Source organism: Carcharhinus amblyrhynchos, chromosome 23, assembly GCF_965287045.1.
Source record: "Carcharhinus amblyrhynchos chromosome 23, sCarAmb.v2.hapA, whole genome shotgun sequence".
Classification (NCBI taxonomy): Eukaryota; Metazoa; Chordata; class Chondrichthyes; order Carcharhiniformes; family Carcharhinidae; genus Carcharhinus; species Carcharhinus amblyrhynchos.
In genome coordinates, this window is record NC_137346.1 from 5,976,320 (window position 1) to 5,999,421 (window position 23,102).

A 23,102-nucleotide genomic window follows, 5' to 3' on the forward strand; every position below is an offset into this window, starting at 1 on the left:
TGTAGCCTAACCAAAGTTTTATAAAGCTGCAACATGACATCCTGACTGTTGTACTCAAGGCTCTGACCAATAAAGGCAAGCACGCCATACGCCTTCTTCACCCTATCTACTTGTGTGGTTACTTTCAGGGCACAGTGGACTTGAACCCCAAGATCCCTCTATACAACAAAGCTATTCAGGGTCCTACCATTAATTGTATACTTAACCTTAACATTTGATCTCCCTAAAGTGCAACACTTTGCCCAGGTTAAACTCCATCTGTCATTTTTCCCTCCATATCTGCAACTGATCTAAATACAAGCATGGTTCTAGTTTTTCACCCACCACAAACTATGATGTATTGAAGCCAAATGCAGCACCCCTGCTGTTACTCCAGCTGTAATAAGCTAACAAGGATCAGGCACTGAACCCCCAGTGCCTTCTTGGATATGAAGAGCTGAACTAATTATTAGATTAACTCCTGCAGCCATTGCAGCAGCGAAGAAAAAAATAAAGACAAGGCCTTAAGATTTGGTGCAGGAGAAAGGGTTTTAGATTCCTGGATCACTGGGACTATTTCTGGGGAAAGCGGGACAGTCTACATCTGAACCAGAACGGGGCTAAAAGTTTTGCGAGACATTTTCTTAGTGCTGTCAGAAGGAGTTATAACTAATTTGGCAGAAAGAGGGGACACAGACTGTTAGCAGAATAAGGTCATGGAATCATACAGCAAAACAAACCAGTCAGGGGGAGTGCAGCTGTATTAAGGGACTACGGCCAGGTTGGACGGCCTCTAACACCAGGGGTATTACAAGTAAAATGGATGAGTTAGGGGTAATGATTGGCACATGAAAGTGTGATTATAGTAGCCAGAGACGTGTTAAAGGAAGGACACAATTTCAACTCAACATTCCAGGATATAGAATCTTCAGGCAAGACAGGGGAGACAAGAGGAGGCATTGTATTATTAGTTAAGGAGTCAGTTACTGCAGTAAGGACAGATGATATCTTAGAGGGGGCTATGGGCCAAGTGCTAGCAGATGAGATTAGGTGGGAGTTCAGGTGCTTCTAATATGCCAGTGTGGATTCAATGGGCCAAAGGGCTTCTTCTGCACTCTATGATTCTAAAGCCAGTTAGCTTCTGCTTCAGAATCATTTCAATCATTTAAAAGTGAAACACATCTATCTAAACCGATATTCAGCGACTCACCACTATCAAGTATTGATGCAGCAGCTGAGCCACCATTAACTAGACAAAGTTCATTCCATAAATCCGAACAGCCGAAACAAGAACAAGAGAATATGCCCCAATTCAAACTCTGAATATGCACGGTAAGAATCCAGCTGATACAACAGCCACAAACAACACACATGACTAACCAACGTTTATTTCGTAGCTCCCAGTTGGCACCTGCACCATGGCAGAAGTAGGGAACACAAGGATGTGAGTGCATGATGTATCCTGCGGAGTGCTCAGCTGTGATGTCTGCATGTTGAGTGATGTACCACGACCAAACACTGATCCAACTGACACAGAATCTGCAGCAACATTTAAAAAACACAATTTAGTCATAAACTTATATTTCAAAACAAAGATTTTCTGTTAAGTACTTAACAATAGACCAAACAAGTTTCTTTCTAATCACTTCAAGATATGAACATCCAGTTCAAAAGAATGTTCAGCTCTTTGATGCAACTAATTGGCTCATGTGGTTGACACCAGTGTTCAATTGAAAAAAAGTTGAAAACGCTATTTGCTGATAGCTTGGAGAGATCTGCAACACATTCTCTCTGCATGTGGAGTTAAAATACACTCTGAACCCTGATTTTAATTACCAGAACTAGAAAAGATTTAACAATTTCCATATTGTGCACTCTCATTCTGCTGTAAAATAAGGCAATAATTTGTCAGTGCTGAAAATTTCATGGCACTATTTGAAAAGAGCATGTAGTCCTCCCAGCACCTTGCCCAACATCCCTTCTTTAACCACTCTAAACAAGTCATTGCTTCTCAGAGACATTATATAATGGTCACTTCCATTAACAGTAACTGCACTTCAAAAACACATTTGTGAAACACTCTTCAGATGTTTTGGCAACATAATAGGGCGCTCCACAATGCAAGTATTTCTCAAACACATTTACTTTTAGTAGTTACTATTTAAATCCTTTCTGAATTCATTCCCTTTCACAGTCCTTGTGTCTGTACAAGAAGCACAACAAAAATTCACATTCTGTCATAGTTTTCCTCAGTTCCACTCTACAACAAATACTGTATTTTAGATTGAAAATAAGTGGAACATTTTCAATGTAGAGGTAGTGGCTCATAAATGACAAACTTTTTTTTACAAACTACATAACAAATTATCTGCATGCCCAGTTAACACAGTCATACTCCTAACATTTGAATAGCAGAGCAGACTCGAGGGGTGAGATGACCTACTCCTGCCCCTGGTTCCTATGTTCTATTAATATTGTGATGGTATTGTGCCTTTAAGAAATATATGTATGTATGTCTCATAAGGGATTATGTTTAGAATTCAGATCTGTTTTATAGGGTGCCAAGTTGTCTAGCAAAACTTTTAAATTGGTAGCTAGGAGCACAGGATAAGTACTCATTTTAGATCTGGAGTGTTTGTTTTAAGCAGAGCTAATGCTTTTGTGTTTATATCAGACTCCAAGGGTTTCAGTGTAGAGTTTGGATTAGGTTTATTGACAAGGACAGAGTCACGTGCTTAATGGGAGGAAATACTGTTTCAGTTTCATTTTAAAATACAAGTAGTTGCCACATGGGCTGCCGAAAGGAAACAGGTCTTTTTCAGTCTCTCACTCTCTCTCTCTTTCTCAAGAGATGTTCTGAAAGCTCCAGGACTGTTAACCTAAGACAAGTATACCTGTGTTTTGCTAATTAATGTTAAGGAAGAGTTTAAATCTATAAAAAGGAACATTGCTTGAATTGGAACTCATAGCAATAGGTTAGCAGTTAAGAATAGTTTCTGATCTGGTACTCTAACACTATACTAAGTTTAGTAGCATCTGCAAGTGTTATAATACTGCTCCATACATCCAAACCTAGGTAATTTATAAAAATTCAAAACTGGTCCTTGAAGAACACAACTACAAAACACTTCTCAATCTGAAAAACATCCATCCATCAGGTAGATGTGGTTTCATAAATTATTGAATTCACACTCACTTCACATATAAACTATGAATAGAAAACATCTGCCAGGCCACCAAGAGCACTGTTCAAATGGGAGAGTTGAGATGTCCAACCAGAATACAGGCACAACTTGTGTTCTTTAGTATGTTAATCATTTAAGAAACCAAGGAGGTGTAAAACTACATCAGATCATAAGAACATGTTGCATCCCTCAGGTTAAACAGACTGCTGAAAAACTACATTCCACAAACTATTCTTACCAGGCATTATCACAAATGATCCCTGTGGCTCCATAGCAACTAAACAAGCACTAAGGATGCTTGGAGAATCAGCTGCAGAAATACCACACATTCTGCAAGTGTCCTTCAGGTGCCGGCTGAGAGACTGCAAAGTGCGACGACCAAGCAAGCAACTCCAATCTGCAAGAAGTGTAAAAAAGCAGCATGAGTTGGAGAGACAGCATCATAAGTATGCACTGGGTTTTAAAGCACTTTTCTACTAACGTCTTCCTCATTGCTGTGCCCAGTATATTGCAATAGGCTAGAAGTTACTTTTGAAGATACTGGCAGATAGATGAATGTTAAACATTTGCATAACATTCCATTTTCTGCTACATTAATATAGGCATCAGTCTCCATCAAACAGTAAAGAAATCTCACATCAAAGGGTTAAACATTTGTCCAATATTATAAAATTTCTAGCCTTAAATGCAAGTTCCATTTCCAGTTGTTCCCAGTCAGCTGATCTATCCTCAGTTCACCAAATTTAGCAAAAAATAGTTTCGCTCTTGATCACTATCAGATTGGCAAGGTGGCACAGTGGTTAGCACTGCTGCCTTAGTGCCAGAGACCCAGGTTCGATTCCCAGCTTGGGTCACTGTGTGGAGTTTGCACATTCTTCCCATGTCTGCAGGAGTTTCCTCTGGGTGCTCCAGTTTCCTCCCACAGTCTCAAAGATATGCGTGTTAGGTGGATTGGCCATGTTAAATTGCCCCTTGGTATTGGGGGACTAGCTAGGGTAAATGCATGGGGTTATGGGGATAGGGCCTATGTGGGATTGTGGTTGGTGCAGACTCAATGGGCCAAATGGCCACCTTCTGCATTGTAGGGACTTTATGATTCTAAACGAGACCTGCTAAGAAAGTTCCTTTTTGTTTTACAAATCAGATGAAAATAAGATAGAACACACTGCCCTCTAACATACCACTTTAATCTATACATGAACAGGGGCCATTTAATGAAGCCTGCTGCTGTCTCCGCACCAATGACTGAACTCTGCTTGGCTTAAAGTTCTCTAGTAGTGGAAAAATGTTATAGGTTACATGATACAACATAATTTCTCTTATAAAACCATATATCAGCCAATTTAGTGAATAACAGCGCAGGTCTGGTAAAATTGTTCTTTTATATATGTTTGACTGTTTCACATGCGTCTTTATGAGAATGACCTGCATTAGTCAGTGCTCACATCTGGAACCAATGCTTCAAGAATAATTTTCCAGTTACATATCAAGAAGACTGTTAAATAAATATGCAGTGTGTACGATTGTAAGATGCCGCAGGAGGTTCATTTGCTTTACGGCTTTAAGTTGTTTTACCTTTTAACTCTCCATGTCCTATCCTCCCAAGACGTCCAACAACAACTCTCCAGGGTAATGATGTCATTTGCATGATGCCCAAACACCAGTCCCAGAGTTTTTGCAGACCCATTCTCCGGGGTGAACCTTTCCGCCTACGAGCCCTATCAGATTAAACACAAATTACCTCTTTAACAAAGAATATAAAATGTTGGATATATTCCACCTGTATGGAGAGAGAAAAAGATAGTTAATGTTTCAAGTTGGTGAATATTCTTCAGAACTGGAAAATGTTATGAGACATAACAGGTTAAAAGTACAAAATCAGGAAAGGGGGGAGATGGGAACGAACAAAAGGGAAGTTCTGTGAAAGGCAGTCAGTAGAATCAAGAGGAGAATAAATAAGTTCCAGGGGGCAAAAACAGGCTAAAATAATGGGTCCACCGGGACAGACCCGTTTGTGGATCTTGGGAAAGAGGTAAAAGCAAGCTGTGTGGAGTTGAGGAATTATGTAGTAACTACCACTTTATCATCCCTCTTTTTCCTTTCAAATGCAATTGCAATAAAGGCTGGCATTAAATTGGGAATTGAAAATAATGCATCCACCTACCCCATTCTCTCAGCAACTGACTCGTACAGAATAACGTTTTCCCCAGTTTGCTCCTTGCATGGAATCAGTCAATCTAAAGGCACTAACATTTGCTTGGGTTGTTGCAGGGGGAGGAAGTATCCAGCAACCCAAGAAACATCAAAGTTAGGCTTGATTGTTTAACCACACTTGGTCAGAAAACTCAACATTCACAATGATTCATAAGGGCCACTTTGGCCAGGTACACAGGAATCTGACTAGAACCCATGGAAGAGTGATAACAGTTACGAGTTAATTCCTTCCAAGATATAAAGATTTTCTCAGCATTTAACTTGAGGTGGTGAAAGAAAAAGGGTGTATAAAAGGGAAAAAAATCCGAAGATAGAAGCAAAACACAACGCCACACAAAAATACCAATTTGCTGAGTCACAGAATAGTCAGATATGTAGGTGCACATTGACAATTCTCCAAAATACTGGCTCGCAACAGCACTATCAAATGGGAGAAATAAGAGAATCTTGGTGTTATGGTAATAAAGTGATTGAACATCCTAAAAATGGTTTAATCTTGCTTTTTTTCTGAACATTTCCCCCTCACCAATGATTTTGCTGACCATATATATTTTTACATCAGCCCTTCACAATGTAAAAATCAGTTGTTAGCAGAGCAAAGCACACACAAAAATTTCTATCTATATAAAAGAAAACAATCTTGAAGACTGGTACAAGTCTGCTACACAATGCAGCTGAGGTGGTGCCAATACTTCTTAAAGCCATTCAGAGGTTGGACAGTCCTGTTAGGGACTTCAAATTGCAATTGGAATTACGTTGCACATAACTCTCCATATGTTACCAGTATGTGTCTCTAACGCCTGCTTATTTTTTTACTGTTCCTTCCAGATATACTAATCTTTTTATGTGAAAACAAACTGGGAGGTACACCTGATCTAAACAGAGTCATCTGTTCTTTTTGTAAGCAACTGCCAGTCCGGGCTGCAAGCAAGAGCTCTCTGACTAGATTAGTGAATTACTCTGTATTTTGCTGTTTTTTAGCTGTCTACATACCTGTTTGGTACATCTATATTAATAACGCAGGTTTCCAGCAATTCTCCATAGAGATCTGTACATGTTCCAAGCAACCACCTCTGATCATGTGACAAGCAATAGCCAACAAAAAGAACATTGTACTTCTGGCTAGCCTCTCCAAACGTCTCTCCTAGCTCAGTCTGCTTATCCTTCACTGGAGCCAAGATAAATGGTGGGCTGTAAATCCGTAAATGCTCTGGTCTCTGTAGCAAAAAGAAACGATAGGTTCAGAATTAGGTCACATTTTAAGCATTTCAGCTCCACAAATAGTTCAGTGAGTAAGCACACCTCAGTGATCCATAACAGGGAGGTCTGAGTCATCCCACTTCCCTATGTTTTAAATAGGGATTAAAGTTTCAAAGGGGATTTACATGTTAAGGACATTCACTCTAGTTACAGATATATTAGAATTGTGCAGTACTTAGGCTTACCCTGCAGGTGGCATCTAGTAGAATGCACAGGTACTATAGATAGCAGAGACATTCTTGAGCTGCACTACAACACTTGAACCTCCTCACTGCCAGTGTAGGGCAATGCCAGGATTTCTTTGGCATCCAACACTGCCTACAGGGTAAAGGTGTCCCAATGTAACTTAAGCAGTGAATTTAAATTGAGACCAGCAGTGAGTGCTGCCAATTAAGCTGAGAGCATGCTTTGCTGATTTGGATTCTATGCCCAGTCTCTAGTTGGGCACTGCTATCAGCAAATATGCTTCGTCTGTCTCTGATATTTATGGATATCTATACATAAGCAGGACTAGCAAGATTCCCATTGTGCTCAAATCCAATGGCGGTACAGTGTCAAAATACTTCAGATCTTTTCTAGATAATCTCCATTTCTTAATGAGGCTTTTTAATCACATTACATGCAGGTTAAGCTCAATACTATTCTCTCTCAGCCGCAGACACCCCAAGGGAAGTGCTGCAATCCTGAGTGTTGTGACGACAAATGTTTTGTTCAGGGTTCATGGCCGTCTTTTACTGACAAGAAGTAATTATAATATTTACAAAAGGGGTTGATGCAGTCATTTTCTCCACTCAGTGCATCAGAAATCAGAACATAAAAAAAAATTTGCCTGCTGGCATCCCTCTTTTTAAGCAGAGCACCTCAAAAATGCAAAGCAAATGTTTTATCAGGACCATATCACTCTGGCCCAAGGGAAAATCTACACGATCCATTTCTTACAAACAGCCATGAGAATTTTTTAAAAAACAAATGTAGAAACAACAGATTCAATGCTAGACCTGGAGAGAGCAACAGACATATCCATGGTGGCCACATTGGTGGCTTTTTCCCTGGAGTAAATTAGAAGTGGACCAGGGGATGTGGAGAATGTGGAACAAAGAGTTTCTAAAAAATAGACAAATGGATTACTTACATCTGGACTCTTTAAGGTGCTGTCTAAGGCCAATCCTGGGCCAAAGCCAGTCAGTGCTTTGACATAGGTGGAGGGTGGTAAAGATCTCCGACATTGAGTGAACACAGAAAATGCCAATGATTTAAGGTGCTGGGAATACAGGTGCCGGTCGTCATTTTTCACAGGTTGCAATAGATACTGACATGGAACAATCTGTGAAGAAAAAGACCCTTTCTTTAAAAAATGGAAATTAACCCAGGCTCAGTTTGTTAGAAATCTTAAACAAGTAAGCCTCATTAAAATCTTACTCTAATACTTGGAAAAATTCCAGCCTCAATGAGATGCATCAAGCCCTGTTTGAATGTTTAAGCTCTGGCAGCTAGTCACTTCCACTCCTGGAGTATGCAAGACAAATGCAATGGGACCAGGCTTTTCAGTCTTTCCATCAGAGGAGAAATAAGGGCCATTCCAGAGATTGGAAATTCATTTCCACATTACAATAGTGATTACACTTAAAGTACTTCGCTGGCTGTAAAAACACTTTAAATATCCTGAGATTGTGAAAGGTGCAACAAAAATTCAAGTTAATTCTTTTTTCTTTGATGTTTTTGTACCATTCTGAAATTCACTAGATCAGAACAGTTAGTAACAACAATGAGGAGGGAACTATCGCTCCCTCCAGGGAAGTAGCAATTATGCTGAGATGTTCTACAATTCTGGACATCCTTTAATTATTTTCCCAGACAGCATTTCTTCATCAAACAGCTTCAGAAACAGTCTCAAAAGCTGTGACAATTGTCTATAAAAGAGATAGTACAGAGAAGGCAGGCAGAAGTCAAAGCCAGCCCTTTTAAACATTTGGGAATGGATAACAAAGAAAAACCAGATACCACAGCATGTCTGTATTTCCTCCCATCCTCTAACCAGTACTGTCAAAAGATAATCTGTATTGGAGCCTCAAGTATTCATTAAAGATTTAGTGTAATAGAAAGCAGTGTAAATAGAAGCATAAAACAACACTGGACCTAATCTTCCACTGGGTGGCAATCAACATCAGATTGCTGGAGATGCTCATTTCTCACCTAGGCTTCCAACCTGGGCCTGCTGAGAAATGTGCAGCAGTTACATCTGAAGATCTTCTACACGGTGCAGGATCACCTGAGGAAGCTAGCTGCACTAACTTCCATACAATAATAAATTGAAAGGTTCCCACCAATGTGAGAGGAGGGACAGTGAGTGAGAATGTGAATGTGAGCAGTTTACAGTGACTCAGATGTAAATAAAGGATGTCATGAATGGTTAGGGATAAGCTGTTGTATGAAACTAGAAAGATCACAGGTAAGAAGATTGAACAATTCAAAATGATCAAATGAAGCTTAGACCAGTTTAACATATTGACTGTCTATAGAATATACAGTTTAACAAGAGACAGGAAAAATGTGCAAACTGCACATTTTTGACTGTATTACTACAGATTATAATTGTGTTACCAAAGAACAATTAAGAATTCAAATCACCTTAGACTTTGTTAATGCAGGTCGGGGGTAGCTCCTGATGATGTACCAATCACCTTTGATGTAATTATGAATGCTGCATTAGATGTGTATCAGGAACAGTGAAAATCAATTTCCTTTACAAATATGGAAGGAGAAATCCTGGATACCAGAGCCAGAGGCTTAAAAGGGCTCTCCGAAAGAGTCCTGCATGCAGCTCAGACCTAGAGTCAGAGTCAATCTGTGTCTAAGCTGACTTATTACTCCACAAATGCTCAAGCTGTTATATCAAAATGACTGTCCGCCAACTCGGTCTCAAGTCCCAAATAGAGGCTTAAGCAATGTATAGAACATAAGGTTATCCATCCAGTACCAAAATACGTGATAAAAAAACTAGAAGCAACGGAGCTTAAAGGTAATTTAGGAGCCACAATTCAAGGGACCAGATAAGAAAGTAGCTCAATAATTGGCCACTTCAGGGCTTCAATTAGGACAAAGGTAGTATGGCTGCCCTGGTCCTCTCTCAGCTCACTAAATGTGCAAGACAGGTCAGGGCAGGTGAGAGGGTAGCAGGAAGGTCACCTGGGGAATTTTACATGCCCACCTCCCACGTGTAAACCCACCAGCAAGGAAATATAAAATTCTGCCCATTAACTGTGTGTTTCTCTTTCCACATTTTTATTTCCAGAATTCCGAGCATCTGGACCTTTTGCTTTTATTTCAGATTGCCACCATCTGCAGTATTTTGCTTTTGTACACTAAAATAATCAAAATAGTTAATGGAATCTTACCTTCTGTGACTGGAGGGCTGCAATATAAAAGAGGAGGAGGTTTTGCTACAGCTATTCAAAGCCCTGGTTAGACAAATCTGCGTACTGTGTTCATTGTTTTTGTGCATTATAGAAATGATATATGGGTCTTGACACAGCACATTTTCAACAGGCTGTTACCAGGGATCCAACAGATGGTTAAAGGGTGAAATGATTGAAACCTTTTAAGGATGATGATGGGAAACAACTTTTGCTGTTGGGGGAATTTTGGGAGAAGGGCCATAACCTTAAAATCAGAGTCTGACCATTCAGGAGTGAAGTTAGGAAGCACTTCATGCAAAGGAAGGTAAAAGTGTGAAACGCACTGAAAAAAAAAAACAATTCAGAGAACGGTACAGTTCAATGTCTAACTTATAGTTTGACGTGAGCAGATTTTTGCTCGTTAAAGGCTATTAAAAGACATGGAGCTATGACATGCAAAATGGTCAAGATTCCATTGAATGGTGGAACAGAGTAAGAGAGGCTGAACAGTTTACCCTGTTCCAATATTCCTTTTGCACATCAAAATTCTGACAACCCATTCACACTTTCCAATTTGATGTTGCTCTATCCTCTCAGTTGCTTGACTGAATATGATGTATTGAAAATGGGAACTCTAGATCTTGTTCACCTCATTCAAGAGGGTGCAAGAGGAGCCATATAACAACAATATGGAAACTTCTACTACTTTAATTTCATGACAAACATGATTTTCCTGTGACTTTAGACTGTTTTTGCTCAGTCACAACATACTGCAGCATCTTCTGACCTAAAGAACAAAACTTTGGCCTCTGTTACTCTTACGTAAGCCCTCTGTTTATAGAATCCCGACAGTACAGAAGGAGGCCATTCAGTCCATCAACAATCTCACCCAGCCCCAAACCCCACAACCCCACATATTTACCCTGCTAATTCCCCTAACCTACACACTAAAGGGCAATTTAGCATGACCAATCAACCCAACACTCACATTTTTGAGCTTTATCTTCTAAATTTTTATTTTTTTAATTATCTTTTAAAAGATTAAAAAATGATCTTTTAATAAGCATTTAGATATTTACATGCATAAGATGGGTATAGAGGGATATGGGCCAAATGAGGGAACTGGGATTAGCTTATGGGTTTAAAAAAAAACTCAAAGGCTGTGGGAGGAAACCAGAGCACCTGGAGGAAATCCACGCAGACATTGGGGAGAATGTGCAAACTCCACACAGAGTCACCTGAGGCCAGAATTGAACCCGAGTCTCTGATACGGTGAGGCAGCAGTGCAAGTTTTGTGCCACCGTGCCCCCTCCGTTACTCTTATGCTAGCCACACATTTCAATCAGCACAAATGGATCGTCCCTTTCCCTAGCTAAGCACAACTTCTTTTAAATGTTGCTCTGCTAACTGCCATAACTGGATCTATCCGTGCGTTTTGGGGCAAAACCAACTTCTTACACTTCATGCCACAACCAAACAGCATTTTTGAAACACACTAACACAATACTCCCATTTACATCCTCCTGACTCACCCAAAATAAAAAAATCCACTGAAGTGATAATTGATGTTAGTATTTAATTGAAACACCACAAAATCATAGAGTTATGATCAATCGTTCAGCATGTGAACTAACAAGAGTCAGCCACTCTTGTCCTCAGGCCAGCTGGTACTGGCACAGGAATAGTTTGGTTACAAATACACACACATCCATTATTTTGTTCAGATTCTGTGCCGCAAAGACTACAGAGATCAAAACAAACAGATTACATATGCACAAGCTGAGAAAACACTGTTCAAACAAGTGGCTCAATCCAAACATTTCCTGCTTAATCAAATAGAGACTTTTGAATTAATTGTGATATCACTCAACAATTCCAAATACCGGAATACAAACGAACGTACAAATTAGGAGAAGCAGGCCATTTGGCCCCTTGAGCCTATTCTATTTTTAAAAAAATTTTTTTTAAAAACAGGATATGGGCATTGCTGGCTAGGCCATTTGATAAGATCATGGCTGGTTGGATTATGGCCTCAACTCTACTGTCAATCCCCTTTAACCTTTTGATTCCCTTGTCATTTCAGATTCTAGTTCAACCTTTAAAATATTCATGATCCAAACTCAACTGCTCTCTGCAAAAAAAAAATTCCACAACTGACCCTTGGTAGATAATGTCTCCTAATCTCTGTCTTAAATAGGAAGCACCTTGTTTTCAAAGTGTCCCGAGCTAGAATCACAGAATCCCTACAAATGCAGGTCATTCAGCCCATTGAGCCTGTACCAACAATAATCCCACCCATTCCTACTCCTCACATATTTCTGATCTCCCAATACTAAGGGACAATTCAGCATGGCCGATCAGCCTAACCCGCACATTTTGGAGCGTGGGAGGAAATGGAGCACCTGGAAGGAAACCCACACAAACACGGAAAGTGCAAACTCCACACTGACAGTGGCCCAAGGCCAGAAATGGATCCCTGGCATTGTGGGGCAGCAGTGCTAACCACTGTGCCATCCTTAGTATTTCCCCCAAGGGAAAACATTCTTTCAGCATCCACCCTGTCCAAGTCCCCTCAGGATGTTTCAATAACAAACTCTCATTCTTCTAAACTCTAATGGATACAGGCCCAACATGTCCAACCTCTCCTCATAAGATAACCCTTTCATCCAGGAATCAACTGAGTGACCCTGCTCTAAACTGCTTCTATCCTCTCTCCGGTAAGGAGCCAAAATGGATAATTATTATTGGAGTCATTTTAATAACTAATAGAATATCCAGTGATAGTGTTACAGTACAATACCTAAAAAGTTTGTGAATTTTTGTAAGAAATAATTAATTCTCCAAGACATTGTTCACCAGAGATAAATAAGATAGTCTGAGCAAGAGAACAAAGGCAAAAAGAGTTTGTGCAGCTGGGAAGTCATCAGATTAGCATTAAAGGCCCAGAATTAGCATGAAGAAGGAAAAATAGAAGTGCAAAATGACAAAATGTGGTTTGCACAAAAAAGATTTCTAAGTTTTTTGTAAAACCATGTACTTTGGTTGTGGGAGGTTGGTACACCCATAAACCTTTCTAGACTTGAAACATTGGCTCTATCCTCTCCCCACAAATGCTGTCAGACCTGCTAAGGTTTCCCAGAATTCTAGTTTTGTTTCAGATTCCAGCATCTGCACTATTTTGCTTTTAACTTCTGTCAATTGTTCTGCAATAAGCCAGTAGAAAAGGAACTTAGGAGCAAATATGGTGATGTGGTTCTCCAAATCTAGGAGGATCACGGCTGTGTAAATCCATTCATACCACCTCGTAGAGTGTGGTAAAACAATAAATGCTAAATCCATTACATGGGTTCGAAGTAGTAGTTTTGGCTTGGTTTCAAGTGAAGTTACATCACATGCAGTTCTTGAAAGTGGAATAAGACCCAGTTCTCTGAATACTAAAAGTAATTTGTACCAGGATAGAGCAAATCATTTTAAAATGCAGTAAGAACATAACATAAGAAATAGGAGCAGGAGTAGGCCATCTAGCCCTTCGAGCCTGCCCCGCCATTCAATAAGATCATGGCTGATCTGTCACTGCTCAGTTCCACTTTCCCGCCCTCTCCCCATAACCCTTAATCCCCTCTCTTATCAAAAACCCATCAACCCGCGTCTTAAAAATATTTAGCGAGGCAGCCTCCACCACTTCAACAGGCAGAGAATTCCAGAGATTCACCACCCTTTGAGTGAAGAAGTTCCTCCTCAACTCCGTTCTAAACCGCCCCCCTTTTATCTTGAGGCTGTGCCCCCTAGTCCTACTGTCTTTTTTGAGCGGGAAGAGTCTCTCCACCTCTATCCTATCCATCCCATTCATCATCTTATACGTCTCAATGAGATCTCCCCTCATTCTTCTAAACTCTAACGAGTACAAGCCCAGTTTATTCTCCTCATAGCTCAACCCCCTCAACTCCGGTATCAGCCTAGTAAACCTCCTCTGCACTCCCTCCAAGGCCAAAATATCTTTGCGCAGGTGCGGCGCCCAAAACCGCACACAGTACTCCAGCTGCGGCCTCACCAATGCCCTATACAGCTGCAGCAAGAACTCCCTACTTTTATATTCAATCCCCCTCGCTATGAAGGCCAGCATCCCATTCGCCTTCCTGACCACCTGCTGCACCTGCAAGCTGGGTTTTTGCGACTCATGCACAAGGACCCCGAGGTCCCTCTGCACCGTCGCCTGCTGCAGTTTTTCGCCCCGTAAGTAATAGTCCTTCCTACCATTCTTCCTACCAAAGTGGACCACCTCACACTTGCCAACATTAAATTCCATTTGCCATTTCCTGGCCCATTCGCCCAGCCTATCTAGATCCTTCTGCAGACTCTCCACACCCTCCACACAATTTGCCGTTCCCCCAATCTTGGTGTCATCAGCAAATTTCAACACCCTACACTCGGTTCCCTCCTCCAGATCATCTATATAAATGGTAAAAAGCTGAGGCCCCAGCACCGACCCCTGGGGCACTCCACTAGTCACCATCCGCCAATCCAAATAGCACCCGTTGACCCCCACTCTCTGCCTCCTATTTGACAACCAATCCTCTATCCACGCTAACACCCTACCCCCAACTCCATGTCCCTCGACCTTCTGCAATAACCTCTTGTGAGGTACTTTGTCAAACGCCTTTTGAAAATCTAGAAAGACCACATCCACCGGCTCTCCTCTATCCACCGCCCTAGACACATCCTCATAGAACTCCAGTAAATTTGTCAGACACGACTTCCCTTTAATGAAACCGTGCTGCGTCTGCTCTATCAAGCAATTCCCTTCAAGATGCCTCGCAATTTCCTCCTTAATGACAGATTCTAACATTTTACCTACCACAGACGTTAAACTAACCGGCCTATAATTCCCCGCCTTTTGCCTGGCACCCTTCTTAAACAACGGCGTAACATTAGCCGTTTTCCAATCATCCAGCACTTCCCCGGAATCCAGCGACGTCTGGAAAATAAACATTTCTTCTACAAATATAAAATCTTGCACTTTAAATCATTTATTTGATTATTCAACATTTGAAAGAACTACACTCACCTGCACAGATATTGCATTCTTGATATTTTGTGGTAAAAAATGAATCATCTCCAGGTAGCAACGCAATAGGCCAAGCGTCCAAACATTTGAAGATGATGACCTTTCATCCTCTGAATTGTAAGTAAAAGGATCCACAATGTACACAACAATGGATGGTGGGTAATTGATGGCATGAGACTCCCCCTCTGTCGGGACCCCAATTTTATCCCTTTCCATGGTACTGCAATGCAGATATAAAGTATAAAATGAAATCAGCACATAACCTAACACAACAAAGGCAGCACATAATTACCCAAGTTGCTTCATTAATAATACGATAAAGGTCTTTTGTGGAAACTGGGAAGCACTGCATCAATGTCTTCCTCTTCTAGGACTTGAACTAAATCCAGTTCATTGTGAAGGGATCCAAATCTTAGGATAGCAGATTGGAAAGGTCGCAAGATATACACATCTGAGCAATCTAAATTCAGCTAATAGTCAGCATTTGCCAATAGTTTGGTGAAAGAAAAATTGTGTTTTGATTAATTTGACAAAGTAGCAAAGTGGATGTAGCAAACCTGTAGATGTGGTGTACCTGAATTTCCAAAAGCATTTTGACAAGGTTCCACATTAAAGATGACTACACAAAATAGGAACTCGGTGTAGGAGGCAACATGTTAGCATGTTTAAGAGGACTGGTTTGGGTTGGCAGACTAACTCGTAGCGTGCCACAAGAATCAATGCTAAGGTCTCAACTATTTACAATCTATTTCAATGACTTGGATGAAGGGACTGAATGTACGGTTGCTAACTTTGCTGATGATACAAAGACAGGTAGAAGAGTAGGTTGTGAAGAGGACGAAGTGTCTGCAAAGGAATATAGATATGTTAAATGAGTGGGCAGAAATTTGGCAAATGGAGTATAATGTGAAAAAATATGAACTTGTCCACTTTGACAGGAATAGAAAAGTAGCATATTATTTAAATGGAGAGATTGCAGAATTCTGCAGCACAGAAAGGATCTTCGTGTCCTGATACACAAATACAAAAAGTTAGTATGCGGGTGCAGGAAGTGATTAGGAAGGCAAATGGGATGGCTTTGATTGCAAGGGTAATAAAATATAAAATTAGAGGAGTTGCTATAATGGTGCGGGACATTGATGAGACCACATCTGAAGTGCTATGTATGATTTTGGTCCCCATATTGTAAGAAAGGATATAATTCTATTGAAGCAGTGCAGAGAAGGTTCACTTGACTATTCTATAAGGTTGGAAAGGTTGGGTCTGAATCCACTGAAGTTAAGAAGAATGAGAAGTCCTCACATTGAAACACAGACGATCTTCAAGAGACTTGACAAAGTGGATGCCGAAGGGATGTTTTCTTTTGTGGGAGTCACCAGATTGAGGGAACGTGGTTTAAAAATGGGGGAATCCCATTTAGGGTGATAATTAGTATCCTATTTTTCTTCAGAGGATTATTAGTATTCACTTCCCCAGACAGCAATGGAGGTGGGAATATTTTTAACATTGACAATCAGATCAGCCATGATCTTACCAAATGGCAAATGTGACATGAGGAGCTGAACAGCCAGCAAACTTTCTTCTGTGCCCTAAATGACCATGATAAAGCCTGATTATAATCAGAGTATTTTACAGTTCTGGGCACCACACCTTAGAAAGGATACATCAACTTTGGCAGGAGTACAGCACCACCGGAGGGCCAAAGATTAAATTATTATTTCGGAAACTAGGCTTGTACCCTCTGGAACATGGAAGGTTAATGTGTCATTATATTCAAGTTTCTATAATTTTGGAAGGAACTAAAAGGAAAAGACAGAGCAAAGTTTGCCACCAGTGAAGGTGTGCAGGACAAGTGGACATCACCTTCAAACCCAAGCAGAGGCAGTCAAGAGTGAAGTTAGGAAATATTTTTATACTAGTTCAGAATTTTAAATTTGAGGCTGACAGGTTTTTGTTAACCAATGAATATGGGCCAAGGTGGTAGATGGAGTTAAGTTATAAAACACTTCAGGCTCAGGGAGCTGAATGGCTTCATGGGGAGATGGAATAAGGGTACAGATCAGTCATAATTTTATTGAATGGCAGAACAGGCTATGGGGCTGAAAGGCCTTGTCTTGTTCCTATTGAGCGACTGTCTGATGTCAACCCAGTGCACTGTGACAATATTTATATTTGCATTTAAAATACCCGTGGACAGTCCAATTAACCATTTTATATACAGGATACGTTATGTTCTTTATAATCTAATCTGCATCCAGTAATAATGACGGCAAACAAGTTACGACAAATGACTAGCTTTAACATCCTTAACGTTTGTATATGAATCAGATTGCAACTGAATAAGTAGACATTTTTAACATCACACAAAATGCATCCTTCTCACCTCTCTGGAGGCTCCTGGTGTTGCTGCCCTGCTCCACCTGCTGTTGAATCACCAGATGTCCCATTATTCTGCTGGACTAGCTGCCCAGTCTGGGGTGCTGAACCTTGCATAGACACAGCACTGGAGGAATTATTCAAATGTGTAAATGAAGGAAAGGAGGAAGACGGCTTTACTGCTGATGATGTGCTGGCCACGTTTACAGGTGCCGAGACCACGTTCAATGGATTACTACTGGTGACGGTGGCTGTTATGGCAGTGTTTGCTAAAGTACTGGCTGGTACAGTAGCAGAGGTGGAGGATGTGGTAGATGAACCCCCAGCAGGAACCGGTACTGGAGTTTGAGATGTACTGGACCGACAAGAGGCAACTAGGTTAGGCTGTGACAGCAAAGAACTGTCCAATGTCTGACCAGCAAGGAATGGGCCTGAAATAAGAGGAAATAAACTTGTTTTAATATATTAATATTAACTTCAAATCTCTCAGGCATTTATCAAAGGAACTCCTTTTTTCAGATAAAAACAAAAACACAAAGCATATCAAAGCAGGCATCCATAAAGAGGAGACTTTTTTTTAAAAAAAGTTTTTTTTCCAGGTTGAAACTTCTTAAAATTTTTTTTTTTTAAAAAGTTCCCAATCCGAAACATTAATTCCTATTGAAGGAGCCACTAAAATGCTGTGTATTGCCAGCATTTCCTGATTCTATTCCCAGCATATATCTGATGTCCGCACAATCTAAGATTGAATAAGTAACACATGCGAGTGAATCCAAGTATCCTTGGGCCTCTTTTTGAACAATATTGCATAATGGTGTGCAGCTACTGACAACAGTGACTAATAAAATGTTTCAGGAAACGTATCCTATTTGCAAAAAGAAAAATGGTTGTACAATCTACAATACAAATACTAGACAGCCAGAATCGACACCTGTTAGATTCTCATTCCACAATGAAACAGAAGCAGACAAGGAGAGTAGAGGGCATAAAAAGATTCAAAACTGCTGCAGGTTTTCTTTAAATAAAATCAATGACCAGTCATGCCTGTAACAATCCAATATTTTGCTTGGCTCAAAGAAAGAAAGCAACAGGTTTAAACCTTAGCCAATAGAATACAAAAACGGAAAATGCTGAAAAATCTCAGCAGATCTGACAGTATCTGTGAAGGGAGAACAAAGCTCATGTTGTTTCACATCTGGATGACCCATCATCAGCAATCAGTGATCAAGATACACGTTCACTTCTGAATTAACCTAAAGTGATGTTTCATTACCTTTACTGCTGTTACAAGTACTTACCCAGATCATGTCGGCACACTTGAGCGTAAAGTTTCAGTTTGGAAAATGCTTCACTGCTAGTGTTCATGCAGTGCTGAGAGAACCAGTCATTTACTGGCTGTTGTGCAATTTTCAAGGCTGCTTTGGTCCCCACTTCCATGATCCCATCAGGAAGCAATTTCGAGATGGGCCTGTGCTGCCCAAGTCTGCAGGACTACATTTCAAACAATTTTTTTTTATTCTCGTCATTAATTCTTCATTGAAGTTGTACATCAATCAAACTGTCATTATACCAGCTAACAATGTGGAAGAAATTAAGTTTTCAACATATTTAAAATATTCACAAATCAATCATGATTTGCAACTTACCTCATAGACTGCACTCAAATCACGGAAGAAACTCTTCGCTCCATTCAAAAGTGCCTCGTTTTCTGGACAAACCACAACATAGCCAATATCCCTTTGTGATCCATATGGCTCAAGGAGAAGTTTCTCCCAGTATGGCAATGCAAATGGAGATAACACCAGAAAATCACATTCATAACCCAACATAAATGTTGGGATAGGTAGTGGCTCCGGAGACTCATCTGTACCTGAGAGAGAAGAATGCCCAATAGTTAAAACCTGCTTGTCTAAAATATCCAAAACATTAGACCCTTCTGCTTTGCTTCAAGTGTCTCCTTTCTATAAATTTGAGTATTCATAATTTGCACAATACAGCTGCATCTTTATAAACACACAGTGAGGTTATTACATCAGCTTGGCCCTCTTGGTTATGCTTCTTTAGTTCCAAGTCCCTCACCAGATGTTGAGGACAGAATCGAGACATAGATTGCACAGAAACAGGCTTTTTGGTCCAACCAAACCAAATTGATGTTATTCCTCCACACAAGCAAAACTGTTAATGCTTTGTGCCCATTACATTAAGGGAACTCTCTCAAGTTCTGCAAAATGCACTCTGCCTGGTCTTTGAATGAAATGTTATTTAAACAACAGGAGCTTGAGTTAGTGTCATAGAATCTTTCATGCAAAGTCAGAGGGTTAGCCTGGTTTCTCACCAATATTTATTTTTCAAACCATGCCATTATCTGCCAGATTAATCTATATACGATGTTCTACTCCAGAAGTTCTTTATTTTGAAAGATTTGAAGATGTTTTGACAACATCGCAATCCAAGAAAAAAGTAAATGGTTCAAGATCATTGTTCTAAGGATGTGCACAAAAGATGCTTGATGTCAGCTTGGTTCAGTGGCAACACTCTTGCCTAAGTGAAAAGGCTGTGGGTTTAAATTAACATAGAAACATAGAACATTATAGCACAGTACAGGCCCTTCGGCCCTCAATGCTGTGCCAAGCTATGTCCAATCCCAAGATCAAGCTATCCCCTCCCTATAATTCTTCAGTGCTCCACGTGCCTATTCAATAAGGGAATACTGCATTGCTAAAGGTGTCAACTTCAAATGGGGCAAAACCAAGGCCCCATCTGCCCGCTATGGTGGCTGTAAAATAAACATCTCATGGCATTATTCAAAGCAGAAGCCAGTGAACTAATCTTGTATTCTAGCCACCTCGTACTCCAACACTAGCTAGTCATTCTTAGTTGGTATTCGTGAGACCATGGTATGCGCAATCTAGCTGCTTACTAAAAAACAGTAATTCCATTTCAAAAAGGAATTCATTGGATGTTAAGTATTTTGGAGAATCCTGAGGAAATGTTATGAAATCATTTAATCACAAGATATTTTTCCACAGAAATTCCACAGTGATTGTTACTGAAAAAGGTAACAATGAAAAATGACAATCAATTATTCAGTAAAGGAAGGAATGTCAAAGCTCAGCATTTGCCCAATGACTGAAGATGAAGGTTTCCATTTTAAGGAAACACACCATTATAACATTCTAGTACCTTCAATAAGGAAAATAGTTGTGCTCTAAGCAAATAATTTCTATTTTATATCCAAAACAAATTTCTGATTTAAACCACAACCTTCACCAGGACCAATCAGAATACCACAAGCAACCACCAGCAGAATATAATTCACATTATGAAAACTAGGCCTCCTTTCAGTTGCCTTTGCTATATCTCTCGTCTTTCTTTTACTCACTGGATTCAGACCTACCCCAACTTTCCCTAATTCTTGAACTCTCATTTTCACTCCCATCATACCAGATGGCTTCTCAAAGTTCATTACGCTCATGAGACCTACCACTGCTCCCTCAATCCCATTCCCACCAAGATGCTATTTTTAAAAAAACTTGTCTTAAGTTCAACAGTGGAGCATTTGTTCAATCACTGTCTCCTGCGAATGCAATATGGCAGCCGATACTGGTCTACAGGTGTACACTGCCTCTCACATATATAGACCAATGATAGGCACACATCGGTTTACCCAGCACAACAATTCATTTTGCTTTCCAACTCAATTATTGCTCTTAGTTTGTAGATTCAATGGGTCCCACAGATCACTTGGTTAGCAGATTGCTCAGAATATCTAGCTCACAGGCATTTACACTTGGAGAATGTTTTACAGTATTTTACGAAGAGTGACCAGGACAATCCTGAATAATAACAATGCCAATGCTTCAGCTCACCTTAATTTCTGTCGTCACAACATATTGCTAAGTATTCAATAATCCAATTGATTCAGCCAAGACAGCAAAGAAAACTGTTCTAATTCAGTACTGAGCTCACTAATTCTAGCGATTTAATGAAGGAGCAGAATTCTGCCTTGAAATGTCTGCAAATTCTGTCACATTTGCAAATCTCTTCAGTTTAGGAAAGATCAATGAACTAATGATGTTGCAGAATTAAATACAATTTTGCAAAGTACTGATAGACACTTGACTTTGATGCATTGTACATCGATCTTAAAAGTAAATAAGTTCTTGTCACACTGTTCCTACAAAGACACTGGCCACGCATGCATGCTCCCTCTAAAGATTGCATATGTTAACCTATCATTGGTGTGCAATTGTGCATGTACAGCATTGACAGCCAACACAGCCTTGTTCAATAAAGTAGCATTTATGTCAACAGTAATGTTAATGTGAAAGCTGAAAGATATCAATCATATTAGTGAATACTATCAGGCTCCACCACTGTTTAAACAAGCATCAGCCCTTCAAATGTTGTCTCAGCTCAAATCATATCCCATCTTCTGGTCAAGTTTGAGGATTCTAAGTAAATACATTTCTATCCAATAAAGGGTAATCGTAATGTTGTTTGTGTAGGAATGTTACAACTTAATAAATATATTCTTAATGAACTTGCCAGCTACAGATAGAGGAATGGGCTCTTGGGTGATATCTTTTACGTTCTTTTCACTATTTGTTTGCAATTATTTCTTTTTGCTAGCCTGACATACAAGATTATGCCTGGTTATAAGCTATTCTGTGAACAGATGTCTGTGCATTTTAATGAAATATTACAAGTTGTGATTAATTATCTAGTTAGCATGAGCATTTAACAACAAACAGCAAGTCAGAAGACTATGCTGTCTATAGCTATCCTTTGGGTGCCAAGGGACAAAATGAAGGGAAATGGTAATCTCTCTACATAAATGAAGTTCTAGGCATTCTGAACTCAGCTGACATTACTGCAGAATTAAATAATTGAATTTTGGCAATTACGTTCACTACCACAAAACAGAGTACAATCCATTGGCTTTAAAGTTAAATTTCAATTACCAACACTAATTGAAAAGTTGTATACTGTGGATACAAGAAATCAGAAATAAAAATTGAAAATCATGGAAATACTCAGCAGATTATGGTTGCATCTGTGGAGTGGAGACTAGCTAGGTAAATGCATGGGGTTATGGGGATGAGGCTTGGGTGGGATTGTGGTCAGTGCAAACTCGATGGGCTGAATTGCGTCTCTCTGCACTGAAGGATTCTATGATTCTAAGAGAGAAACAAGTCTGAGACCTTTCATCAGATCTGGAAAAGTTATAGATGTAATAGGCTTTGAGCAAGGGGTGGGTGGGACAAGGACTAATGGAAAAGCTGTGATAGGGTGAAAGTCAGGAGAGGTTGAAGGACAGAAGAATTGGTCTGCAGGGGCCAAGGAGAATGGTGAAACAGAGGATCAAAAGCTCCTTTCATAATTCTTTCATCAACAGCTCATTACTTTCACCCTCGTGGGTTGTGTGTTTCCCTCATTCATCGAATAGATAGCATATTTTAAGTTTCCAATTTCTGCATCATATGCTTTTCAATGTTTTGAGTTAAACTGAAAAAATCCAAGTAGTGTCATCTTTACCCTGGCCCCCACTAACCTTCATGCAAAACTCTCCAGCATTTGTTCATTAAATTTTAAATACATTTATTCCAAAGTTCTGGCAGCCACCAG

The 23,102-nt window shown here is 40.0% G+C and overlaps 1 protein-coding gene across 1 annotated transcript in view; it reads right to left on the minus strand.

Annotated features, from left to right (window-relative positions):
• med13a (mediator complex subunit 13a) overlaps window positions 1–23,102 on the minus strand; it is a 182,603-nt gene that overhangs the window by 15,833 nt on the left and 143,668 nt on the right. Inside the window, exons 19-27 of the mRNA XM_080210890.1 lie at window positions 19,121–19,344; window positions 18,773–18,965; window positions 17,482–17,905; window positions 15,099–15,318; window positions 7,771–7,962; window positions 6,372–6,595; window positions 4,740–4,882; window positions 3,403–3,561; window positions 1,360–1,518 (exon numbers count right to left, since the gene is read on the minus strand). Coding sequence (XP_080067016.1) covers window positions 1,360–1,518; window positions 3,403–3,561; window positions 4,740–4,882; window positions 6,372–6,595; window positions 7,771–7,962; window positions 15,099–15,318; window positions 17,482–17,905; window positions 18,773–18,965; window positions 19,121–19,344 — 1,938 coding nt within the window. The remainder of the gene's footprint in view (window positions 1–1,359; window positions 1,519–3,402; window positions 3,562–4,739; window positions 4,883–6,371; window positions 6,596–7,770; window positions 7,963–15,098; window positions 15,319–17,481; window positions 17,906–18,772; window positions 18,966–19,120; window positions 19,345–23,102) is intronic.